General features: G+C 31.6%; 5 protein-coding genes across 6 annotated transcripts; 2 read left to right on the top strand and 3 right to left on the bottom strand.

Moving 5' to 3' along the window:
• Positions 1-853: 853 nt before the first annotated feature.
• Positions 854-3,588, top strand: LOC123908341 (remorin-like). 2 transcript variants are annotated; one of them, XM_045958968.1, is made up of 5 exons: positions 854-1,303; positions 1,569-1,641; positions 1,738-1,827; positions 2,645-2,726; positions 3,217-3,588. In XM_045958968.1, the coding sequence occupies exons 1-5, from the start codon at positions 1,141-1,143 to the stop codon at positions 3,415-3,417; spliced, it is 609 nt and encodes a 202-aa protein (XP_045814924.1). In that variant the 5' UTR covers positions 854-1,140; the 3' UTR covers positions 3,418-3,588. The 2 variants fall into 2 exon arrangements, with proteins under 2 accessions (XP_045814924.1, XP_045814923.1); XM_045958967.1 differs by having other exon boundaries at positions 858-1,303; positions 1,569-1,649; positions 1,740-1,827.
• An 822-nt stretch (positions 3,589-4,410) lies between these two features.
• LOC123907904 (remorin 1.4-like) lies at positions 4,411-6,628 on the top strand. Its single transcript, XM_045958362.1, has 4 exons — positions 4,411-4,709; positions 5,090-5,177; positions 5,980-6,061; positions 6,414-6,628. The coding sequence occupies exons 1-4, from the start codon at positions 4,514-4,516 to the stop codon at positions 6,615-6,617; spliced, it is 570 nt and encodes a 189-aa protein (XP_045814318.1). The 5' UTR covers positions 4,411-4,513; the 3' UTR covers positions 6,618-6,628.
• Positions 6,629-6,701: 73 nt separating this feature from the next.
• LOC123907903 (transcription initiation factor IIE subunit beta-like) lies at positions 6,702-11,155 on the bottom strand. The gene is made up of 5 exons (XM_045958361.1): positions 11,011-11,155; positions 10,459-10,680; positions 9,248-9,379; positions 9,006-9,122; positions 6,702-7,585 (listed from the first exon to the last, which is right to left on the bottom strand). Exons 2-5 carry the CDS (start codon positions 10,678-10,680, stop codon positions 7,244-7,246), a joined length of 813 nt encoding a protein of 270 aa, XP_045814317.1. The 5' UTR covers positions 11,011-11,155; the 3' UTR covers positions 6,702-7,243.
• A 3,662-nt stretch (positions 11,156-14,817) lies between these two features.
• On the bottom strand, positions 14,818-15,952 carry LOC123909016 (thaumatin-like protein 1). Its single transcript, XM_045959781.1, has one exon. It carries the CDS (start codon positions 15,766-15,768, stop codon positions 15,043-15,045), a length of 726 nt encoding a protein of 241 aa, XP_045815737.1. The 5' UTR covers positions 15,769-15,952; the 3' UTR covers positions 14,818-15,042.
• Positions 15,953-21,252: 5,300 nt separating this feature from the next.
• On the bottom strand, positions 21,253-22,479 carry LOC123909017 (protein P21-like). The gene has a single exon (XM_045959782.1). It carries the CDS (start codon positions 22,414-22,416, stop codon positions 21,520-21,522), a length of 897 nt encoding a protein of 298 aa, XP_045815738.1. The 5' UTR covers positions 22,417-22,479; the 3' UTR covers positions 21,253-21,519.
• Between the last annotated feature and the right edge of the window lie 625 nt (positions 22,480-23,104).

Below are 23,104 nucleotides of genomic sequence, written 5' to 3'. Positions count from 1 at the left end.
ACTAGTACTATAGTTTGTTTTGTTCATGAAAAAATGAAATAGAAATTTTTAAGATAAGTCTTCGTGAGCTAAATTCAGTTGGTATGAACATCATATTTTATATGCAGGAGGGGGGAATTTGAACCTTAAATGTTCCACTTATTCAATTTTAAAGTTGAATTTTTAACCACTAGACTAATTGTAAAAAAAAATATAAATTCAAGATAACGAAAAATACGTGGTTTTATTTTTATGGACTATAATCAAAATTTGTTATATTTTTAATAACGAAATTTCTTTGTGAAGAAATAAGAACAAAAAATTTATTTAACATGCATTTAGCTTATTCTAATTGATTGTTGAATAAATAGTAAATACTTCAAATTATTAAGAGAAGTGTAGAACTCCAAAGGCTTGGTTTAGTAGTAAAAAGTCATGTCTTGCGAAGAGATTCTGGATTCGAGCCTCACTAGTGTCTTTAAAAGGAGGTAAATGTAATTATTAGAACTTAATGTCAAAATTATTAGAACTTCTATTAGAAGTAGCTAAACTATTGTACCAAAATTATAAAATTAAATCATTATAAATAAGTACAACTGAGTTGATAGCCGTAAGAATGTTGATATATAAAGACCTTAGTTCGAATATGTGATTCTTCACATTTTCGCATTTAAGATGTGTGATTCTAACCGTATAACAACTAAATTACTTTTAAAAAAATAGCAGCTAATGAAAACAAGGTGAAACTTACAAATAAATTTCAATTTGAATATGATTAGACATAGTAGTTGTTTAGACAGTTGTCATATATAAGACATAGTTAGTAACTACAATATGAGTCAAAAAAAGAAGTTAGTAGTAAGTAACTACAAAAATAAAAAAACAACACACATATTTGTTGTGTGTGGCCTAATTAACTAAAGTGAAACTTCCCTACGTTTGTTTGTCAAACAAATTAGCCACCCTGTCAAGTTACTTAGCACCACCACCTTGTTATTTCCAAATGCCATCAAGCTAGCTAGGAATATTTTCTTATACTTCACATTTTTTGCTCTTTGCTTAGTTGCTATATATATTACTACAATCCTAATTGAAATTCAACCACTCTTGTCAATCATAACTGAATTAGCTTTCTTTGCTAACTTTGCAACACAATAAGACATGGGAGAATTAGAAGGTTCCGATTTGAACAAAACCGAGTCATCACTAGAAGTTGTTCCTGAAGAGCATTCGCCGGTTCTGGTAAAGGAATCAGATGCTCTTAACACAATCAGCCAGGAACCAAATGATCAACAAGTCACTTCTATAGTTGATGATGATCAAAGTATGTCTCACTCTTCCCTCTTTCTTTATTTTATTTAGTGAAAAAAAATTAGATTTTTTTTTTGAAAAATCGTAAATTATTTTGTGTTTGATTACCGCAAATATTACTTTTTTGACAGCTTTTTATTTGAAACAATTTTTTTTAATGAATAAATATCGTTTATTTAATAAAAAAATATAAGAAACGGTGGATATAATATTGTCCATATTCTACGGTGTTGTCTAATATTACATTGATTCATTCAACCGATCATGTTTTCATGCAGAGGTTGTAGAAGATCATGCTGATAATAAGGAAACAGGGGATCATGATGATAAAAAGGATACTAAAGACTCAACTGATAGAGGTAATTGTCAAAAAATAAAAATAAAATTGTATAAAGTTATTGTATGCTTAAATAGATATAGTTAAATTTTTTTTTATTTTGTTTCATTAGATACTGGACTTGCAAAGATTGTAGCAGAGAAAAGATTGGCTTTGATTAAAGCATGGGAAGAAAGTGAAAAAACAAAGGCAGAAAATAGGCAAGAGTCCATCTTATCTTATAATCTAGTATTAATTTAAATCTATGATATGATTATAACATTAGCCATTCATGTTTCAAGAGTTTTTGCATTAGGAGACTTTGATTTTACCAAACCCACTGTGATACCATACATGCATTAAAAATTATGGTTTTTCTTAGGAGATATAAATCATTGTTTTGTCCTAATTTTTATTTTTTTTGAAAATTCATTATAAACGTGTTTAACAAGAAAATGTTGATGTGACCTTTTGAGGTATAGTTTGGAGTTATTGGGCTCAATGGTAATTAGTACAAAACTTCTCCATTAAGAATGTCTAAAATACAGTAAGTTAATTATTGAGTAATTCTTTTCTTTTTATATCTAAAACACATCGTGTAATTATTGGCGCAACACAGTTTTTTTATCCGTTTCTCTTTCACTCATGTGTAATTATCTAAACTTGATGGTATTTTGTATTTTAAACACATCGTCTTACATCCTATTTTTGTGCATTTATAGAAATATATATATATATATATATATATATATATATATATATATATATATATATATATATATATATATATATATATATGAGATTTCTTGTGAATTTGTTTGACTTTGAAGCATGGGATGTGGATCCTGAAATACTGAAACTAGTTAATTAAAGAATGTATACTACTTCACAATTTACCCTTTGGTTGGCACTTAGTTTTGATTAAATACTTTTTTAGTCATGTACAAATGTCAAATATTAGATGTTGGATAGAATCTTCAATTTAATTAACCATATTTTGAAAATGGAGCTTGATGAAAGATGAAATGGTGACCCCAGGGCATACAAGAAGCAATCTGCTGTTGGATTATGGGAGGAAAGCAGGAAAGCATCTATAGAGGCACAACTCAAGAAATTTGAGGTGATTATTAATTCATGCGTCCTAAGGGATTAACACTTATTTAATGCATCAATGTGTGGACTCTTTTCGGAAATGGATTCCCTGCACCAATCGTTAGTTGGTTCAGTGGATTGACGTTTGACTTGATGAGGAGGACCACGGTTCGATCCCCTGCAACTGTGATCGAGAGGAGGCTAGAACTACTTGATGCCAGAACTGACTTCCGAACCAGATTAGGCGGACCAGTGGCTGGATACTGATGGTGAAAACCAAAAAAAGAAATGGATTCCCAACGGTTAGAAGTGACCGCAAGGATGATATAAACACTTGACATAATCAAACGGTCGAGATTTCAAAATTTTATTTTAATTTTCACAATTTGATCTTTTTTCAATTGTTTAAATTTTTCTGAATTTGAGACTACCTGATCACAAGAAATCTCGGTTCAACTATTTTTCTTTTCAAATATTAGTTGTTAATTTCACTCATTGGATATTGTTTTAAATAACAGGAAAATTTGGAAAGAAAGAAGGTTGAATATGTTTTAAAAATGAAAAATGAAGTAGCTGAAATCCATCAATATGCTGAAGAGAAAAGGGCAATAGTTGAGGCTCAAAAAAGGGAAGAATTTCTTGACCTAGAAGACACAGCTGCAAAGTTTCGTAGCCGTGGAGTTGCACCAAAGAAATTTTTTGCATGCTTTAACAATTAAGTTCTTTTAAGCTAGCCAAATAAAAAGAACTGAATTCTTGATGTTCAATTATGTATACTTTAAATAAAGTGTGGTTTTAAATGTGATGCATTGTTGTTTGTATTGTTAAAAGGAAACTATATATGTATGAGTATTGTTAAGCTATAGTTATCTCAATGGTTGTTTCTCTCATTTTGAAGAATCATATAATTTTTTAAATTTTTTCATAGGAGATAATCATATTTGCGACATGGTTGAACATTAAATATAAACATCTTTATTAGTTGAGATTCGAACTTTGGCTCATCAATGTTTTATAAATTTAGTTCATTTTGTTAGATTCAATCCCTATTGGTATGACATGAAGACTAGGAACTAATGGAGGGAAATATATCCCTCTACAATTATCGGCCAATAAAAGCGTTAAAGAAGACGAGAATTACACATTTCAGAAAACCCAAGTACCAATTAGCAAGATTATATGTAGGCGTAACAATACCCTTCTAATAGATGTGTCTAGTGTCACAATTTCAATCAGTCTTGTCGAGAAAAAAATGATAGCCGGTGTATAAGAGGAGATAGATAAAGGTCACAAGTCTTTCGAGATTTGACAATGTTAACACGCATCATAGATTGTACTTGCTAACCCCGAACCATGAACAATGCCCCGAAACTCAATCATTGTCGAAGTACTACATCGACCAAGATTGTATGTAAAATCGTGAATAAAAAATGAGAAATGTGAATCTTTACAATAGAAAAAATAATTTTAGTAAATGAAATATCAATTAGGATACTTACTTAAAATAAATTAACAGCTAAGAAATAAATTTCAATATCTTAGGTAGTATTGTAGTAGTAACTACAAGACATAGGTAGTGAATATCCACAAACATTTCTCTTGGCCCAAAACATGAAACTTCCTTACTCAAACAAAAGCCACCTTGTCAAGTTACTTAAAATTACCACCACATTGTTAATTGTTATTTCCAAATTTTAACTAGGTATATTTTCTTCTACTAGTACCATTTTTGCACTATAAATTCAAGTTTAATACATTCATAAATCATAATATTCATCCATCCTTTTGATAACCATCATTGCATATTATTGCACTATGTATCCACAGAACAAAACTGAACAAGTAATGGGAGAATTAGAAGGTTCCAACTTGAACAAAATAGAATCATCGCAGCCACAGTCTCTGGACTATGTTCTTGAAAATGAATCAGATACTGATGAGAACACTATCACTATCACTATCAACCATGAGCCTAATCAGCAACAGGTCATTTCTCCACTTCATGATCTGAGTATGTTTCTCACTCTTCTCTCTTTGTTTAATTTTTAGAGAATTTTGAATGGAAGAATAAACTATTTTTAATATTTGTTTATCGTAATAAAAATCATTTATAAAAAATATTTTTTATGAAAAACTACTCAAACGGTAACAAATTAGCTCATAATATACACCATATACTTCGATTGTACATCTGTTTTTGTATAATTTTTTTTTTTTTATATTAGAGGTGTTAGCTCAGTGATTTTAATAAGTTCAAATCTTCTTTTAAGACAGTTGTAAAATAGTCATTAGTTTCATTTTAATTAATAAAAAATAAAAATCCATCATATTTTTCAAGACGGTTATTAAATATATAAATATAAGTTTTTTTGTTTTTGTTTATTTCATCAGATGCTGGGTTTGAAAGAATTGCAACAGAGAAAAGATTGGCTTTAATTAAAGCATGGGAAGAAAGTGAAAAGACAAAAGTAGAAAACAGGCAAGAGCCATCTTCTTAAGATTAACATATTGCAATAGAAGTGATTTTAATATATTCGGTAATAATTTAAAGATTAATTTTTAAAAATTATAAATTAAAAAAAAAAAGGCAGAAGTTGAAAGTTGTTTTGTGTTTGTTGAAAGGCATAATAACTTTTTTCTCTTGTATTAAGAGTATATAAATCACTTTTTATTTACAAAAAAAAATAGAGTATATAACTCACTGTTTTTTTAGTAGTTATAAACCACTATTCTATCTTTGCTTTTATTTTTCATTACAAACGTGTTTAACAAGAAAACGTTTATACCATTTTAACATATAGTTAGAATTTATTTGGCTCCATTGATAATTACAAAGTTTCGCCATTAACAATGGTACAAAGAAGTTAGGGAAAACGCTAAATAGTGCCTCATGGCACTAGTTAAAATATAAATATGGAAATTTTATCTTGTAAATTAATTTTATTTTCTCTCCATTAATTTTATCATTTATTTCTTTTTTTTAGTATGTTTAACTAGTGTTCGGGGCACTGTTTAATAATTAGCATGACCCTAATTCTTGAGTAACTCTTTTCATTTTGTTTTTTATCGAGGAAAAGAATTACTCTCTTTTCTAAAACATTATGTTACTACTACTTACTTCCTACTATTTATGTACCTTTTGGAAGAAAGCAATAAAGATTATCCACTAGTATACGCCTCTATGAGATTTTTGTCCATTTTTTTTGCCCTGAAGCATAAAATCTTCAATTTAATTAACCATGTTGAAAATTAGTTTGATGAAAGATGAAACGGTCACACAGGGCATATCAGAGGCAATCTGCAGTTGGATTGTGGGAGGAAAGCACCAAAGCATCTGTAGAGACACAACTCAAAAAATTTGAGGTGATTATTAACTCAGATTGTATCTTGTTTTTGTTGTTTCAATTTCAACCTTATCATTGAAGAAACAAGTGGTTAGACTCAAGTGGTTAATAAATTTCAAATAAGAACCAATCGTTTAGAAGAATTTGAGCTCGAATCTTGACTAAAACATGGTTTTGTCTGACTTTACTTACATTAAAGTCAAACTCTGGATTAATAGAGACTCATTCCCCTTAAAACTGGAGGGTTAAGACAAAATAAAAATTATCACCAAGGGATTGGCAAAAATTTAACGCATCAATGTGATTATTTTCTTTCCAAATAATAGTTATTTCACTTATTTTGTTACTTACAAAACCGTTTTGATAAACAGGAAAATTTGGAAAGAATGAAGGTTGAGTATGTTTTAAAAATGAAAAATGAAATAGCTGAAATCCATCAGTATGCTGAAGAGAAAAGGGCAATAGTTGAGGCTCAAAAAATGGAAGAATTTCTTGAGCTAGAGGAAACAGCTGCAAAGTTTCGTAGTAGCCGTAGAGTTGCACGAAAGAAATTTTTTGCATGCTTTAGCTGTTGAGTATCTTTAAGCCAAATAAGAAGAACTGAATTCTTTGATGGATTGGTTACATGATGATTGATTGTGTATACTTCTAAAGTGTGGTTTGAACAGTAAAACATTCAAAATAACATGCAAATGTTTAAATGTAAGTATCAATACAAATTTTCAATAAAATTACATCACTCTGAAAGAGGTGATAGTCTTAATTCTCACCAACAGGCAACAAAAAATATCATTATTCACTTCCAGAAGTTGGACGTACAAATGAGAACATACTCAATATTTTCACTCTGCTAAATGACCAAGTTTGCTATAACTTGGTTGCTGGTTCACCATTTTCTGCACTTTAAAACAATGCGACCTTGAATTTAGATAAAACCACTAGAAGAGGGGCTCTGCCCACATTTTTCCTTTTACTTAAGACTCCTGTTTAAGCCTGGAAGGAATACCCTGAATTTGCAATGTGCTCTGAAAAATTGTTTCTTCAACAAATTGAATACGTCCAAAACCAGCGGCAGTAGGCTAATACAATAAAAAAGATATATTCTTAAGGACGACAGGAAGACTCTCTAAACACATTATCAATTTGACGCCACTAAGCGAACTATGAGAATCCGCCCAACACACGCTGTGAGTTACTTCAATCAGGAGTTCTTTAAGTTCTGAAAAAGCTCTGGAAGATGGGCATTAGTCAGCTTGGTCCTCTTGGTGATTTCATTCTTCTTCTTCTTAGGTTTAGGCTTGGATGAAATGCCTTCCATTTGTGCTGCACTTCTCCTCTTTGCAGTGTTAGTAGCAGGTTTCATTCCATTTTTCTGGAGATCCCTCTCTATATCAAGCATATCACGAGGCAATTCAATCCCACGAAAAAGCAGTTTTAGGTCATCATCAACCTTAATAGGCACTTTAGGATCATTAGGGTAGGCAATGTCTTCCTGTGAATCAAAGTTGGACAGCAGCCAAATCTCCCTACCAGCTTTCAAAGCCTATAAACTGAAAGCTTTATGAGATCTTATTTCCATGAGAAACCAATTATATAACTAAATTTTGACTCTTGACCCCCTCTAAAAATATCACCACTCACTAGTGCGAATGTTCTGAGTATAGATGTTGCAGCTTAATAGAATTTTCACTTTTCAATGAAAACATACTAAAACAGTTCACACTTGTATTAATATATATTTCAGCATCTGAGTAAACTCTAAGCAGCAGAGACACAGATAACATGATCTTTCAAAAGAATAACAAAAAATACAGAAAAAAGAAAAAAAAAAAGTCATGTGAAAGAGACATGTTGACTAAAATGAAGTACATTTTGGTGGCTTTGTTCTACGAACAGATTATAGAGGTTTGTAAGACACGCGTTAAGGTTCGTGCAACTGAAGAGAATGTTTCTTTGAACAACTCCTTCGCATTTTCATCCACAATATGAACTTGCCTAAATAGAATCTCATTGCATGGACAAGTCAGATAAGCTATTGAGGATGCGTTTGTAACTACAAATGAAGAGTGCATATACACTTGGTCTTGAGCCTTGTCACAAAGGAGCTAAGATTTTTGGTTGGAATAATTAATTTCCAAATTAATATTTATTTATATTTGTCTAAGTTATAGGCTTGTTCTTTTAGATGTCAAGGATGAAAAGAGAAAACCACGAATATAAAAGTATAGACTCCACAAAACATGACTGTTATGTCAACTCGGACAAAAATTTAGAGCATATTTGGGACAAATAAATAGGGCTAGATTGTATCTAGGATAAGTCAGGGAAAACTATATTTGGAATAAGCTGGGACAAGATTGTATTTGGGATAATAAAAAATTTGAGGCCAGAATGCCTCTAGGACTATTGGGACCAAAAAGAGCTGCAACTGTCGAAACCCAACTACATCTGGGACTGACGAGACTCATTCTTTAGGATAGACACGGGGCCAAACCAAACCAATTCTGAGATAGCCGCTGAGCCAAATTTCTTTTATGGGATACCATATTGAAGTTATAGGGCCAGTCCGTCAGATACAGAGGGAGGAGAGGGAATACTCAGGATAATAAACTTACATTCATATTATTGTGAACTCATTTTTTTCAGATAAACAGGTTCTAACCATATTTTTCTAATCTATTTTGTCCCTTTCTTATTCCTATATACATTGCTTGTATTGAGTATTGACTATAACATTTGAGCTTCTTTCAAAGGTATAGTTATTGGTTAGTATTTTAACAAAAATGTGTCTCCGAAAAATTCATTGTGCACAGGAAGGAATCAAATTTGTGAGATAAGAATAGTTGCTCAATAAGCTCAAGGCAATATGGGAGTTAGACATTTATCTATGATTAAATTTCACCAATGTTTCAGAAAAACTAACGTCAAAAAATTAATAAAATTAACTAACAAAACTAATTTACCTGTAAGTCCTCCATCACAGTTGGGTATGAATCCTTTAAGTCAATAACAGCAATGCCCTCTGGAAATTTGCGTATCAGGAAAAGAAGCTCTTTTTTGTCCCGAAGGGAATGTTTCGACTATAGACAAAAAGCAATGCCAAATGTCATGAACCAAATAGTAGTATAAAAGAAGAGGATGTTATTGTCAAAGTGAACAAAATTGAACACGTGAAGGTTTACATATATGCAAGAATAAAAGTTACCTTGTAAGAGAATCTTTCTCCATCATATCTTACTTTAGGATTTTTTCTCATATTGTCAAAAACATCTTTGTTAGCTTTCATGTCCACATGACATGTTTCATTTATTTGCTCCAATGTTAAAGCCTGCCGAGTCTATTAAGAAAACACAAGCACAAGCACTAAGTATCCATGGACATGCACATAGCCATAAACCTTGAGAGAGACCAGGGATTGGCTTGAAAGGTGTATTAACAATTAACCACCTTTCTTAATAACCATTAGGCACAAAACATCTTACAGATGACTAACATAAAGCATATTTATACATCATAATAACAAGCACTTCAAAAAAATTCCTAAACTGTAACATGATTCTGACATAAGCTTTTATTTATAACCCAATAATTGTTTATCCTAAAACACAAGTAGTTTCTGATAACACTTATAAGATGAAATGGGACTATATATTTGCACAAAAGGAGGTAAATGCTCCACTAATACTTTTTACTAAAACCAGGTTAATAGTCGATCCCTGAAAGAAAAGGAAATGACCAAAGGTGATCCATAGAACTATTCTTATAAACATTATTATTTTATTGGGTAGAAGAAACAATTCCAGTATATGAGGAATTGCTAGTGTTGACATTGCATATTATTTGTGGGCCTGATATTTGATGTATTTGAGTTTACATAAGTATTAGTGAAATTGTTTGGGAGAGATTACAAAAACAACTTATGACATGTCCATGAGCTGTTTTCAACTTATTTCCTAAGCTCTCCTGAATAGCTTATGAAAACAACATATTAGCATATTTAAAAACAATTTAACGTTATTTTATATTTTTGTTATAGAAATAGTTTATGTATAAACTTATTTGATAAGCCCTTATACTATAATTAAGTTGTTTATCCAAACAGCTTATACAATTTAAGTCTCTTCTCACAGGCTTTAAAATACTGTATTGTGACCGTAACATCTAGGTTTTCAATATCTTGGCAACAATTGCAGCTGCATAAATAGTATTTGATCACAATTTTCTGCAAAACTATCACAAAGCAGCAGCATCTTAAAATTTCCACTTCTTTGCTTTCAATCCACTTTTAACTGTAAGTGTTTGACCCAATAAGAATTTTTCATCTTAAATCAGACACTAAAGAGCATAAAAATAGTATCCCAATGTATTCATCATCATGATGAACATAATATTGATATGATCATATAATTGTTGTACCTCAAAAAGGAGATCAATAACACGCTTCATCTGAGCTCCAACAGGAGCTTTCCGTATACTATTAATATGTTGAAGCCTTTCTGTATCATTTGAAAATTTGACAGGAACAAGAGGACTTGGCACAGCAGATGATGCAGCTTTGCTTGCTGCTATGCTCGATAGCGTTGATGCACATTTCTCTTGCTGCTTTTTGAATCTATCTAGCTTTCCTTGCAACGCCATCTATAATTCAAAAACAATCAATTTCTAGGGTTTCAATTTTATATATACAAAATCAACCACAACAACAACAACAATTATTTATAATATATTGAATTTGAAATTGAAATTTTCTTTGATCGTATAATTTGGATAATCAAAATTCACTTCTGGATTCAATTTCGAAATCGGTTTAACAATGATCTATGAAAAGATACGGTGAGTGAATTTCGTAAATTGAAGATCGGAAACGATGAAAAGGGAAAGTAAAAGAGATTTAGGATCGAAATTGAAGAAGTAATCGGAAGAATATGTAGAGTGAATTGAAATTGAGAGATGAAAAAGAAAGATAACCGTGAAAGCTTTTTCTCCTCCTCTCGAAGCAATAACGAAGAAGAAGTAAACAAACAAGTTTGTTTGCTATTTTCTTCTTATATATGTACTTTCTTTTGCATTTAAGGGTATTTAATAATATTATTTGTTGTGTGTGAGTTGCCAAACTTAGTTTCAATCATGAAATTATAATTTTAGGTTTTTTTGGGAAAAGAATTATAATTTTAGGTTATTTTTATTTTGATAAAAAAGAGGGTGGAAGCCCGAAAAAAAATTACTTAAAATTATCATTTTGGGGATAGAAATTCCCATTAGGTTTGTAAAAATTAAAGAGCAAATGATCCGTTTGAATTTGACTTATTTTTTAGCTTATTAAAATAACTTATGCAAATAAATAAATTTTTATGTTAATTCATAAGTTTTTACTAACAAAAATTGTGTCTTCATAAACTGTTTTTTCATAAACTACGTTGAAAAACTTATTTATTTACATTAGTTGTTTCACATAAGTTCAAAAACAAGTCAATTCAAACTGTTCTTAAGATGAGTTGTTCTTCAGATGAGTTTGGCATTGCTCATAAACAATCATACAGATCTCTTGCTCACACCCCATATTTGCAGAGGCATATGCACACGAATTATGGGGGAGAAAGAGAAAAGTTCAAAATCTCTAGTAATAAATGTATCAAGAGCAAAGTTTTCACGGTGATGTGACCATATAGAAACATCCACATAAATTTTAAATTATTTATGAAATAATTGAAAAAATAAAATGAAAACGTAAATTTTGTGAGGGTGACTAAAAAAATATTTAGTCACGTGACCATATAAAAAAAATTCATGTATTTATATCAACGACAGTTAGAATTTTCTATCGTTCTTGAAGTCGTGTACAAAGTTGATCAATGACATCTTATATTTATTTATTAAAATTTGTACTCTTTTTGTAAAAATAAAAACTCTTAACATGCCACAAGGCTAGGGGTGGTTTAAGCTTTCGTAATTTTGAAGCTTTTAACATGGATATGGTGGCAAAACAAGCCTGGAACATTGTTCAAAATCCGAACTCGTTGGTTTCCAGAGTAATTAAAGTAAGGTACTTCCCACGATCTTCTTTACTTGAAGCCTCTTTGGGTTATAGCCCGAGCTTTGCTTGGCGTAGTATTTGGAAAGCTTGTCAAATTTTGTTGTTTGGATGTAGGTGGAGTATAGGTAGTGGTGATAAAATCAATATAATGAAGGACTCGTGGTTGCGTGGCAGTAATGAACGTTGGGTTCCTTCTCCGCAAGAGTAAGGTGTATACCATTTGTTTGTCAACGACTTATTATTAGATAATTATAAGTCTTGGGATATTGCTAAAGTCTGGACGCTGTTTTCAGGTCCTGCAGCAAACTTAATTATTAACACACTTCTCATCGCTTCAGTTCATGACGACAAAATCATTGGGATGAAGAAAGAAATGGTTGCTACTCCGTTAAATCCGGGTACATCTTAGCTATGCGTCATATTGTGTGTGATCAGAAATTTCATGTGGAGGGCAATTAGAACGATATTTGGAATGCTCAAGCGCCCTACAAAGCTCAATATTTACTTTGGCGTTTATGTCGAGGTTGTCTCCCGACGCGAGCCAATTTATATCAACGACGTGTGAATTGTGATGTACATTGTCCTATATGTGAGTATGCGGCTGAAGATGATCTCCACGTCTTTTTCGACTGCAATGCCACCCGGGAATGCTGGCAGGCTGCTGGCCTGCTATCTGTCCTTGAAAATAATGTGTATCAGCAGGATCTTGCCGTAGATAGAGTGTTTGCGATGTGCCGAAATGAAGATTGAGCCACTATGGATAGAGTTGCAACACTTTTTTGGAGTATTTGGCATCACCGAAATGATGTAGTTTGGAATGACAGTCCTAGTTTTCTGAACCAAGTTGGGCGAATTGCATACAATGCATGGAATGATTGGTTTGTTGTTCATCATCTGAAGCATGATGAAAACCATATTCCTGCACCTCTTACTACTGATAGATGGGAAAAGCCTCGCAATGATTGGTAAAATGTAACGTTGATGCTGCTTTTTTTGGTGAAGCTAGGGTAACAACGATGGGCGTTTGTTTTCGAGATCATGTTGGTAACTTTGTGGCTGGCTTCACGCAGCGTAAGCAGGTCCTACTTTCAACGGTGGAAGGCGGAGCATGGGCGCTCTTGCAGGCTATGAAGGAAGGCAATCATAGAGGTATGGATAGGGTTCAATTTGAAGGCGACTCACATGTGTTGACTGAAGCTATTCGAACTATGTGTAGTGGTAATTCGTAATTTAGTTTAATTGTTGCTGACATTATCCAAATTATGTTATCGTGTATAAACTTTGAAGTGAAGTTTGTTAGGAGACAAACGAATATGGTTGCTCATACTCTTGCTCGGGCGGCTAATTCTAGGGCTAGTCTCCGTAGATTTGAGATTATTCCTTTATGTATTAAACATTTACTAGTTAATGAAATGCATTAAGTTTGTTTGATTAAAAAAAAAAACTCTCATCTCTCACAAATACAATGACTTTAGAAATTTTCAAGTTTAAAAAAATCTTATTTTTGAACATACTTTTAAACACCATAAAGCTAAAAAAGACAACACACTTCTCAATATATACATGAGAAATCTTTACATACCAATTACCAATTCTTATTTAACTAAATTTTTTTATTATTTTATATATAGAAATCGGAGTTGAGATGGCATGAGCAATGAAGAGGTGGAATTAGGAGTAGACATGGGCTCAGAAGAGGAAGAAGTCATTCCACAAGTAAGGGCCAAGAGAAATTCAGTGAAGCCCAAGTTTCTCAAAGACTTTGTAGTGCCCACTCTCTCTCACGGTCTTCCTCTTGTCTTTCCCGGTTATAATCCGCCACTAATACTATGCATGCATGTGGCGTGTGCAATAAGTAAAGTTTATTGTGGGGACTGGGGAGGGACTGTACCGTGGAAAAGGGGTAACGTGCATTGTATCTTATTCAATATTCAACGGATAAACTATAAAAAAGCAGCAGTCCAGTTATTACATATAATGTATTGTCATCCCTAAACCTTTGACAAAATCAATCTTATTGTTGATAAACTCAGGAATATAACTTTTATTAAAACAAACTCACTAATTTGGGTAACGACAAATGATATTGTCATAATCTACCCCAAATCAAATATTTTTGTCATGCATGATCTACTATACAGTGACAGGAATATTTATAGACAAATTTGTTGGTTTTAATAAATTCATGATTGTGTTTTTTTATAGACAAAATAAAATGCATTGATTCATGGGAAGTACAAAGGGTACTTCATCCCATTACAACAAAGGATTAACAGAGTTGAAGATAAGTAATGGGATTATTACACATAAAGCAAAAGAATTCATGATTGTGTTAGTTTTCTTAGATTTCAGCTTATCAATCGAGATTTCACTTTGAGATACAAATAATTTAAAAAAGGTTTAGTTAATGTGTATCCTAAGGGTACATGTTAATGAACCTAAAAGTAAAATTATTGTATTAAAAAAATATAACAATTTGACTTTTAAAAAATTGATGCATAATTTTTAAGAAGAATATTTCTATATTAAGTTGCTCAAGCATTATATATAATGAGTGAGAATCGAACTCATGACCTATAGCATACTACCAAACCTCTCATCAATATATTAAACATAGTTTCTTCAAGCATTATATATATGTTAGCATTTAAAAGTACTAAAAAGAAGAGGTAAAAATTCTAATAATTATTGATCACGATGGATCTAATTAGGCAATTCAAAATTTCTAAATGGATTAAAGATGTCTTAAACATAAATTAAAAAGCTTCATTGATGGTACAAGGTACACACATCTCATTTGCTCCATTATTAACACTTCACCATCACACACACACACACATACACAGCCAACCAAAACACACTAATTAAGAAATTACTCATGAAATGAATCCACAGATCACAAATGAAGTTTTAGCAAAAAAACTTCATCTTATTAAAGGGACCCATCATTGATCACATACACATTTTCAATACACACTAGTTTGATTTAGTGGCATCTCAATATGAGGAGCTCCAAGAGGACAGAAAACAACTTTATAGTTAGATCCAGCTGGGCAAGTGAAAGTACTTGTTGGATCATCTTGAGGGTAACTATAAGAATCATGACATCTATCCTTAAAAAACCTTGAGAAATAAGTAGGCCCACAAGAACCTTGTCCATTAGTACAACAATATTCATTAGTTTTATAAACCGTGCAAGGGTTGTTACAACCACCTTGAGTCCTCAATTCATTAGGGCAGTGTCCGTTAATATCGGCCGTGCAACTGATTTTGTGACATCCTCCGTTAAGAGGGAAGAAATCCATCGGAATATTGAAACCATCAACGAGTGAGATGTCGTAGAAATCTTGATTTGCGTATTGGTTCAATGCAAATTCAGCCAATGTGTTTGGTGGGACACCCCAACCAGTGCACTGGAGTCCACCGGTACAATCACCTGTCTGGCAACGGCCACGACCGCTACCATCAAAGTTGCAACCAGTACGACCCCAGATACGAGCCATGGCAGTTCCAGGGTTGACCCAAAGGTTCCATGTTTGACCGCGGTCAAGACGGCGACCACCGCCTGGGCTAGCAGCGGCCCAAACGGTGTAAGGGCAATTGTTGACGATCTCAAAGTTGGCTGCTTGTGAGGGAGTGAGGGTGAGGAGTAGGGAGCATAGTGTGAATGTGAGGATTGATAAGAAAGTCATTTTGTTGTATGGATATTGGATGAAATGGAAGTATGGTAGTTGAGGTTTATGTAGGCAATTTAATTTGAGTAGGGATGAGATTCAGCAGCCATCACATATGGGCAATGAATTATTAGTATTTTTTTTCCACATCACTTTTTAATTTCACTGGTGCTCAAAATGATGAACTTTAGTTTATACATGTACTACTATCTAAGATATCTTAGACACGCAATTATTATATGATGGGTGGAAACAAACCTTTGACTATTTTGATAACAAACTTGACTATTTTGGTGTTATCTATAACTATACTACTTGTGTATAAACGGAACATTTAATTTTAGTGTAGTAATTATACCCTTTATTTAAACTACTATTATGTTTAAAAAATTTATTTATTTTATGATATTATTTAAAATTTTAATTGTAAAATTAGTTAATTCTTATTGCAATAGAAACAGTTTAATACATAAGTACTTGAGTTGCAAAACATTTTTTACTTGTACATAATAAATACACCACTCAAATGAATTCAAAATCATGACAAAAAATTGTTAATATTTTATAGATCTTCTATGATATATATTCAATCAATACCTATACCTTGTTATAATTAGTTGCATAAGGGCAAAAAATTGTACTGATAATTGCATTTACTTATAAACTCATGTTCATATCACATTAAATATAATAGTTGACGGTCCAATAAATTTTAGAAGAGACTCTATTATCATTTTAAAATTTTGAATTGAACTTAATTTATTTCTATAAAATCGATTATAAAGTGAAAAATATCTTTAATTATATATATTCATATTCAGATTATCTTACCTTTGAGATTCTTAATATTTATAGAGTAATACTTTTTATAATATAATTATATTTTCAATTTCCTTTTTATTTCTATATCTCATCATATCACCCATCAAATTGCCTATTTCTTCTCAAGTTTTACTCTACGCTTTGCTGGCATGCGAGAATATAAGAAAACAAGTAGCCTAACTTTAATAATGAAATGGCCCGGCGGCTATCTGCCTAACAAAGTTGCTCCCTAATCAATGAAGATAATTTCAGAAAAACATTATTGTCAGTTTAATTTAATACAAATTTAGTGTAAGTAGTTTTATAGACTATACTACAGAGTATTTTTAAATTTAATACAAATGTATTTTTGAATTATTTTTTTTCAACAAGTCAAAATGATATATATATATATATATATATATATATATATATATATATATATATATCAGCTAGTCCCTTCAGCACAAGGTGTGCCAAAAAAACTATAAGAGTTTACAAATACACTTAATGGAGAAAAACATGAAACCAAAGTTACAAAGTTACACCAGGCCAAGACAAGTAAACGGACTCGACCACCAGCTATGGTAGTTGGAAGCTATATTGGAATTTGTTGTCTTCAACCATCGGTACGAATATAGTTTAACCTTGTCCAGCAAATGAGGTAAGGACTATTCAGAGTAGTTACAGAATAGTCTTAATTTGATTTTTTCCGTTCCAAATAACTCAAACACATAAGAGCTAAATAAGCTGTAAGAATGAGTGTTGCGCTCTGAGACCACCAGAAGAAGAAGTAAATTGAAGAAAATGATCGACCCGATTATGAGGGTCCACCGATGACAAGTCAATCTACGACCTAACCAACGACCAAAGAGAGCCAAATGTATTTTTGATTGAATTTCATTTTTTTAGATATATAAAATGATAAATCATGAAAATTCAAACACATAAAACAGAGGAACAAAAGTCCGAACTCATAACATCCGATCTTAACAATTTTGAAAATTTGATATTTTAATAGATTATATAACGTCTTAGCATTCAAGAAACAAACTAACGATCTATTTTTAAGTAAAAAAAAAAACTAACTGTTTATTTATATTTTCGCGAAAAAGTGTATAAATTAACATTGCTATGGAATACGCAAAAAAATGCAGTAGCATTTACATTTATATATTTAGCAACGAAAATTTATGTATAACTAAATACATAAATTTTTTTTTTTTATTAATTTTCGTTTATATTTTGGAAAATGGAAGTAAAGCAAGGTAGAATTTGCAAGTTTTACCGGTAAAAAGGTGAAGGAGCATAGTTGCATTGCATTCTTACCTTCCTTCCTTCCCAAGTTAGAGATGAGATATGAATAAAATAAGACGCGGCTCTGTCCAAAAGTTAATCCGTGAATCACATTATTTGTAAAAAATCCAAAAAACAATAATAATATTAAATGGACATATACTAAATCTCAACCATCGGCCATTTGGTCATGAGTTTAATCACCGGTCGATATGTATGAAAAAATATTTATTGAGAGATGTCAATTACTTAAATTGATCTCAGTTATCTCAAGGGGATTAGTCTCTTATTTACACGTGGAAAATACTTTTTGTTTTAAAATAAAATTATTGAAGAGGGATAGATTAAGATTAACTTTAAATTTTGTATCTTAACATGAGAACTAAGTTGTTTAAACTTTGTAACTTAGAGGATCCAAGTGTCCAACTATTTGCTTATAAAAAAAAAGTGTCCAACTATTCATAAGTTAAGGAAATAAAATGAAACGAAAAAAAAAAGAGTAAAGAATTAATTATTTTTTTTTAACAAGCAAAAGAAAAAGTAAATAATTAAATTGTATAGTGTTTGAAACTTAAGCGACTAAAATGTAATAAAAAAAACTAAGACCACCAAAATGAATAACTTGTTCCCGCAGAGAAATATATTATCGGAGAATATCTTCCGTTAAAATTGTACACTATTTATAAATATCTTTCAATGAAAATTGAGAATTTAGAGCAATGCGGGGGAGAAAAACAATTACAAACATTCCTCTACTTTCGAAAGAAGGCCCATACTGCTACAAATAAAAGATTTCTTCTTCTCGTGTCTCATGAGTCTCACACGTGTCCCCGACCTTTCAATACTACCCCCTCGCAATGCAGGATGTGAATGTGTAAATGGCAAAAACTAGAGAAAAAATAGTTCGCATTTTATAATTCGAACCTCAAAAAATCTAATATTTTTGTATCTCTTCCCCTTCTTTGGGCCTCTATTTTTTAAGATTGACATTCTAGAATGCGAAATGAGTTGGCGGTCTAGGATGCAGACTTTTTTTTCCCCCATATTTGGCGCCCCTGAGTTTGCTACTTAAGTAGCAAGGAGTGTATTTTTGGAATTTCTAGAAGCGGATGAAGACTTCTAGGGAGCGCGAAAAGAAAATCGAGATTTACTTTTGCCTCTCTACCCATTTTCTCGTGCGCCCTACAAATTTACCAAATTACCCCCGTCCGCTACTTAAGTAGCAGACACCCCCCAAAAACACCCTACCTTTATAATGTCCGCTACTTAAGTATCAGACGATATTTTTTTTTAAAAAAAAATTATCATCTTGATAACGTCCACTGTTTAAGTAACAGAAGGTAAAACAGAAAACGTGTAGGGCTCGGAGTAACCGATAGGATGAAAAAAAAAACTCCAACAAAAAAAGCAGGCCCATGTATGTTTTGTTACATAGGCCGGTATACAAAATTAAAGAAAGGCACTTATAAAATTTAGAATCCATCTTTTCACACACTCCAGATTCCCTCGGTCACCCCTTAAAATGACCAAAATATAACTCTCTCGCTTTCTAGGATGCGGGCACTTTTTCGCACTCGAAGTAGCGACTGACAATATTTTTAGCTCAAACCCAACATATCTACCCCCTAGAATGAAAACAATCATAAAAAAATAGTTTGCATCCTATAAAGCGAACTCAGTTTGCAGTTTGCTATCTAGAAAGCGAATTCAGCTGCAGTTTGTTATCTAGAAAGCGAACTCAGGTGCAGTTTGCTATCTCAAAAGTGAATTCTTTTTTCATGATTTTTTCATTCATGGAGAGCGTAAACGTCACATTTGAATATAAAATATTGTCACTCGCTATGTAGAGTGCGAACAGTTCTAGTTTCGCTATTTAGAATGTGAACTCAACTTACACTTTAACAAATGTACCTTATAAAAATGTGGTCATTATCTTATATCATATTTGAACTAGTCTGTATACCTGTGCGATGCACGTGACATTTATGAATAAGTGAAATTTAATTTAAAATATATGTATGAAAATTAAATTTAAAAGTTAAAGATCATAAGTAATAAAAAAGTATTGCAAAAGAACTACACAATAATATGTCTATTGTATATTCGGTGGAATGTCTTGAGTTTAATTCTTGACTTGGGCTTGCACTAATATTAAAATTTTTAGGGAGAGTTTGTCACTTATTAAGTTTCATATTTGTCCCTTATCTAGTTTCATATTGGCCTTTTATCCCTTTATCTAGTTTAATAGGTTTCATATTGGTCCTAAAGTTAACGTTTTTTACAAATAATTAGCAGAGATCAATGTGGCAAATATATATATATATATCTTTAAAGGACCAAGAAGAATATTTAATCATTAAGGGGCCAATGTGAAATCAAAAAATTATTTAAGGAACCATAAGTCAATAACGCGTAGTTTCTTATTTCTTTTTCTTTTTTTAATTAAAAAATATAAATAACTACATTTTTGTGAAAAAAACAGAAAAAATGGCATCTAAAAAAATGCATATAAGTTTTGAGAGTCATGTATGCCTGAGGTGAAAAAGTAAAACTCTACAATTTAGCAACTACGCGTTTTGTTTATATCGTTGTTTGACCAAATGTAAAACATGAGCCATTTTGAAAGACTTCTTGTGTGTGAATATTTTCATTTTCCAAAGACTTTATAATTGTTTTTTAGTATCCAAGGGATAAATATTTGAAAAAATATATACGTAAACGACGATGTAAAATAAAAATTGCGAAAAAACTTCAAAGGCGTGCATGACTGATGGCTGTAGATAAAATCATAAAATCAAAGACTGACCAACATGACAAATAATTTTTTGACAAATAATTGTGAAGTAAAATTCTGTGAAATAATAATGCAATTGCTTAGTCAGAAAAAAATGAAGAAGAAGCAATAGTGAAGTTGAATTAGGTAATATTATGAAACAAAATCGACTTTGATATGCAAATATCATATAAACATTTTGGCATCAATAAAGTAATGTTGCCTTAACACATAGTATATGAAACTGGTATGAAAATGAACAAGGAATTGAATTCAGGTCGTTAATAAACTTTAGTGAAAAATGAATTGTTTGAGAGACTTCGAATTTAAATTTTGACTAAAATAATAATTTTTTAAATTTTATTTATCTTTCAACCGAATTCTGGCTTATCAGATCTTCTAACAACAAGAGGATTAAGGGGAAAAAGGACTATATGACAACATAAAAATATTGTGTGCATCAAAATCAAAACTCTTACTTAAATTATTATAGATGATCATATATTGAAGAAAATAATTACAGCTAATCATACAATATAGTAACAATAATTCATAACTGGAGCTGCATATTAATTTCCCCAAATGATTTGGATGCAGGCTTCACATATAAACCATATGAATAAAGTCTCTTATTCAATAAATAAACATCAATTAATTGTTATATATCATGAATCATGATCAGAATTTACTTATACATAGTATCTTATTTTATTTCAGGACAAAAGAACTAAAGCACATCAATATTCCATAGATGTGCAAAGGAATCCCCTAAGATGAGTATATGACCCATTTATTTGATTATTACATATACATATATCAAAGTATACAATAAGAATCATGAAATGAAATTAACAAAACATAAAAATCAATAAAAGAGGAGTTAAAAGAAAAGTAATTATTTAAGGACAAAACACAACATCATAAGTTGTTCCTCCCATACAACTGTATGTGCTTGTTGCATCATCTTTAGGGTAACTATAAGCATAAGGGCACCTCTCCTTAAAGAATTTTGAGTAACTAGTTGGTGCACAAGTAGCAGAGGCATTGGTAGCAACAACGGCGGAACGAGCAACAGAGTTGCAACAATATTCAGGTGTATTAAACGTCGTACACGGATTGTTACAACCACCTGGTACCTGAAGTTGAGTAGGACACTCTTCGATAATATCAGCGGTACAATTAACGGTACCACAAGAATTAAATGACGGTGTCAACTTAATTGGGATGTTGAAACCTTGTACAAGAGAAACATCGTAGAAATCGAGATCATTATACGCGTTCAAACTAAATTCTAGGATTGTGTTTGGTGGTGTACCAATTGTTTGACACGCAAGTGTTCCGTTACAATCACCGGTTTGACACTTTCCTAAACCTAAGTTGTCGAACGTGCAATTGGTTCGACCCCAAATTCTTGCGTTACTTGTACCATTGGTTATGTTCATGTTCCATGATTCGCCAGTGTTGAGTTTTACTCCACCGCCTGGAAAGGCTGCGGCCCATACGGTGTAGTTGCATTTGTTTGTGATGTTGAAACTTCCGGCTTGTGCTGCGGCGATGGATGTTATGGCGATGAAGAGGAAAATGGAGAAATTTCTTTTCATGATGATGGCCATTTTGTTGTTGAGAGAGGAGTTTAAGGAAAAAATGAATGAGATGTAGGTTTTATATATAACATATTTTTTTTGGTTTGATTCATTCCGCGTGAATATGTTGAAAAAGAAAAATGTGGTTTGTTTTTGAAAATTTAGGAAATTGAGACAAGTCAAATATTTAGAAATATTAAAATGAAACAACATGTTTAGAAAATAAGAGTATATGGCAGCTTAGCAAAATAGGTCACGTTAACTAAAGGAAATTTGAGCCGTGATTGTGGAAAAGCTGATTAAGTAACTTATTAAGGGTCAGAATTTCCTTCTCCAATTGGTGAAAAAGCTTTTTCTATTTTTTGTTTTTAACCATAAGTTTTTTGATAATGGTCTGTTCGGTAAAAATAAGCTATAAACTAGCTGATAACTGATAAACTAACTAATAGTTAAAAAGCTAGCTTATAGCTGATAGCTGAAAAATTAGCTAATTGAAATTAAAGTGTTTGGTAAAATTAGCTTTTGAAGTAGTTAATAAATATTAAATGACATAATTAATAGTGGGTAGTTATTTTCTATAGTGGGTAGTTATTAAATTAAAGGGTAAAAATGGAATAAAGTGTAAAAAGTTATAAGTTATAAGCTCAAACGCTACTTGAAATAGCATCTGACAAAAAGCTATAAGCTAGTAAAAAAAGCTTGTTACCAAACACCTCTAATTTTTTGAAACAAGCTTATAAGTTCATATAATAAGCTATAAGCTAGCTTATTTGTGTTACCAAACACACCCTAAGTCTTCTAGTCAATGTTTTTTTAAAAAAATGTTCATCGTTATTTAATAATAATACACGTGATGCAAACAATGTTCACCCAATTGGAACGAGATATTGACATATATCTT

Source organism: Trifolium pratense, linkage group LG2 (genome assembly GCF_020283565.1).
Source record: "Trifolium pratense cultivar HEN17-A07 linkage group LG2, ARS_RC_1.1, whole genome shotgun sequence".
NCBI classification, from domain to species: domain Eukaryota; kingdom Viridiplantae; phylum Streptophyta; class Magnoliopsida; order Fabales; family Fabaceae; genus Trifolium; species Trifolium pratense.
This window is presented reverse-complemented; position numbering and strand designations above follow the sequence as displayed.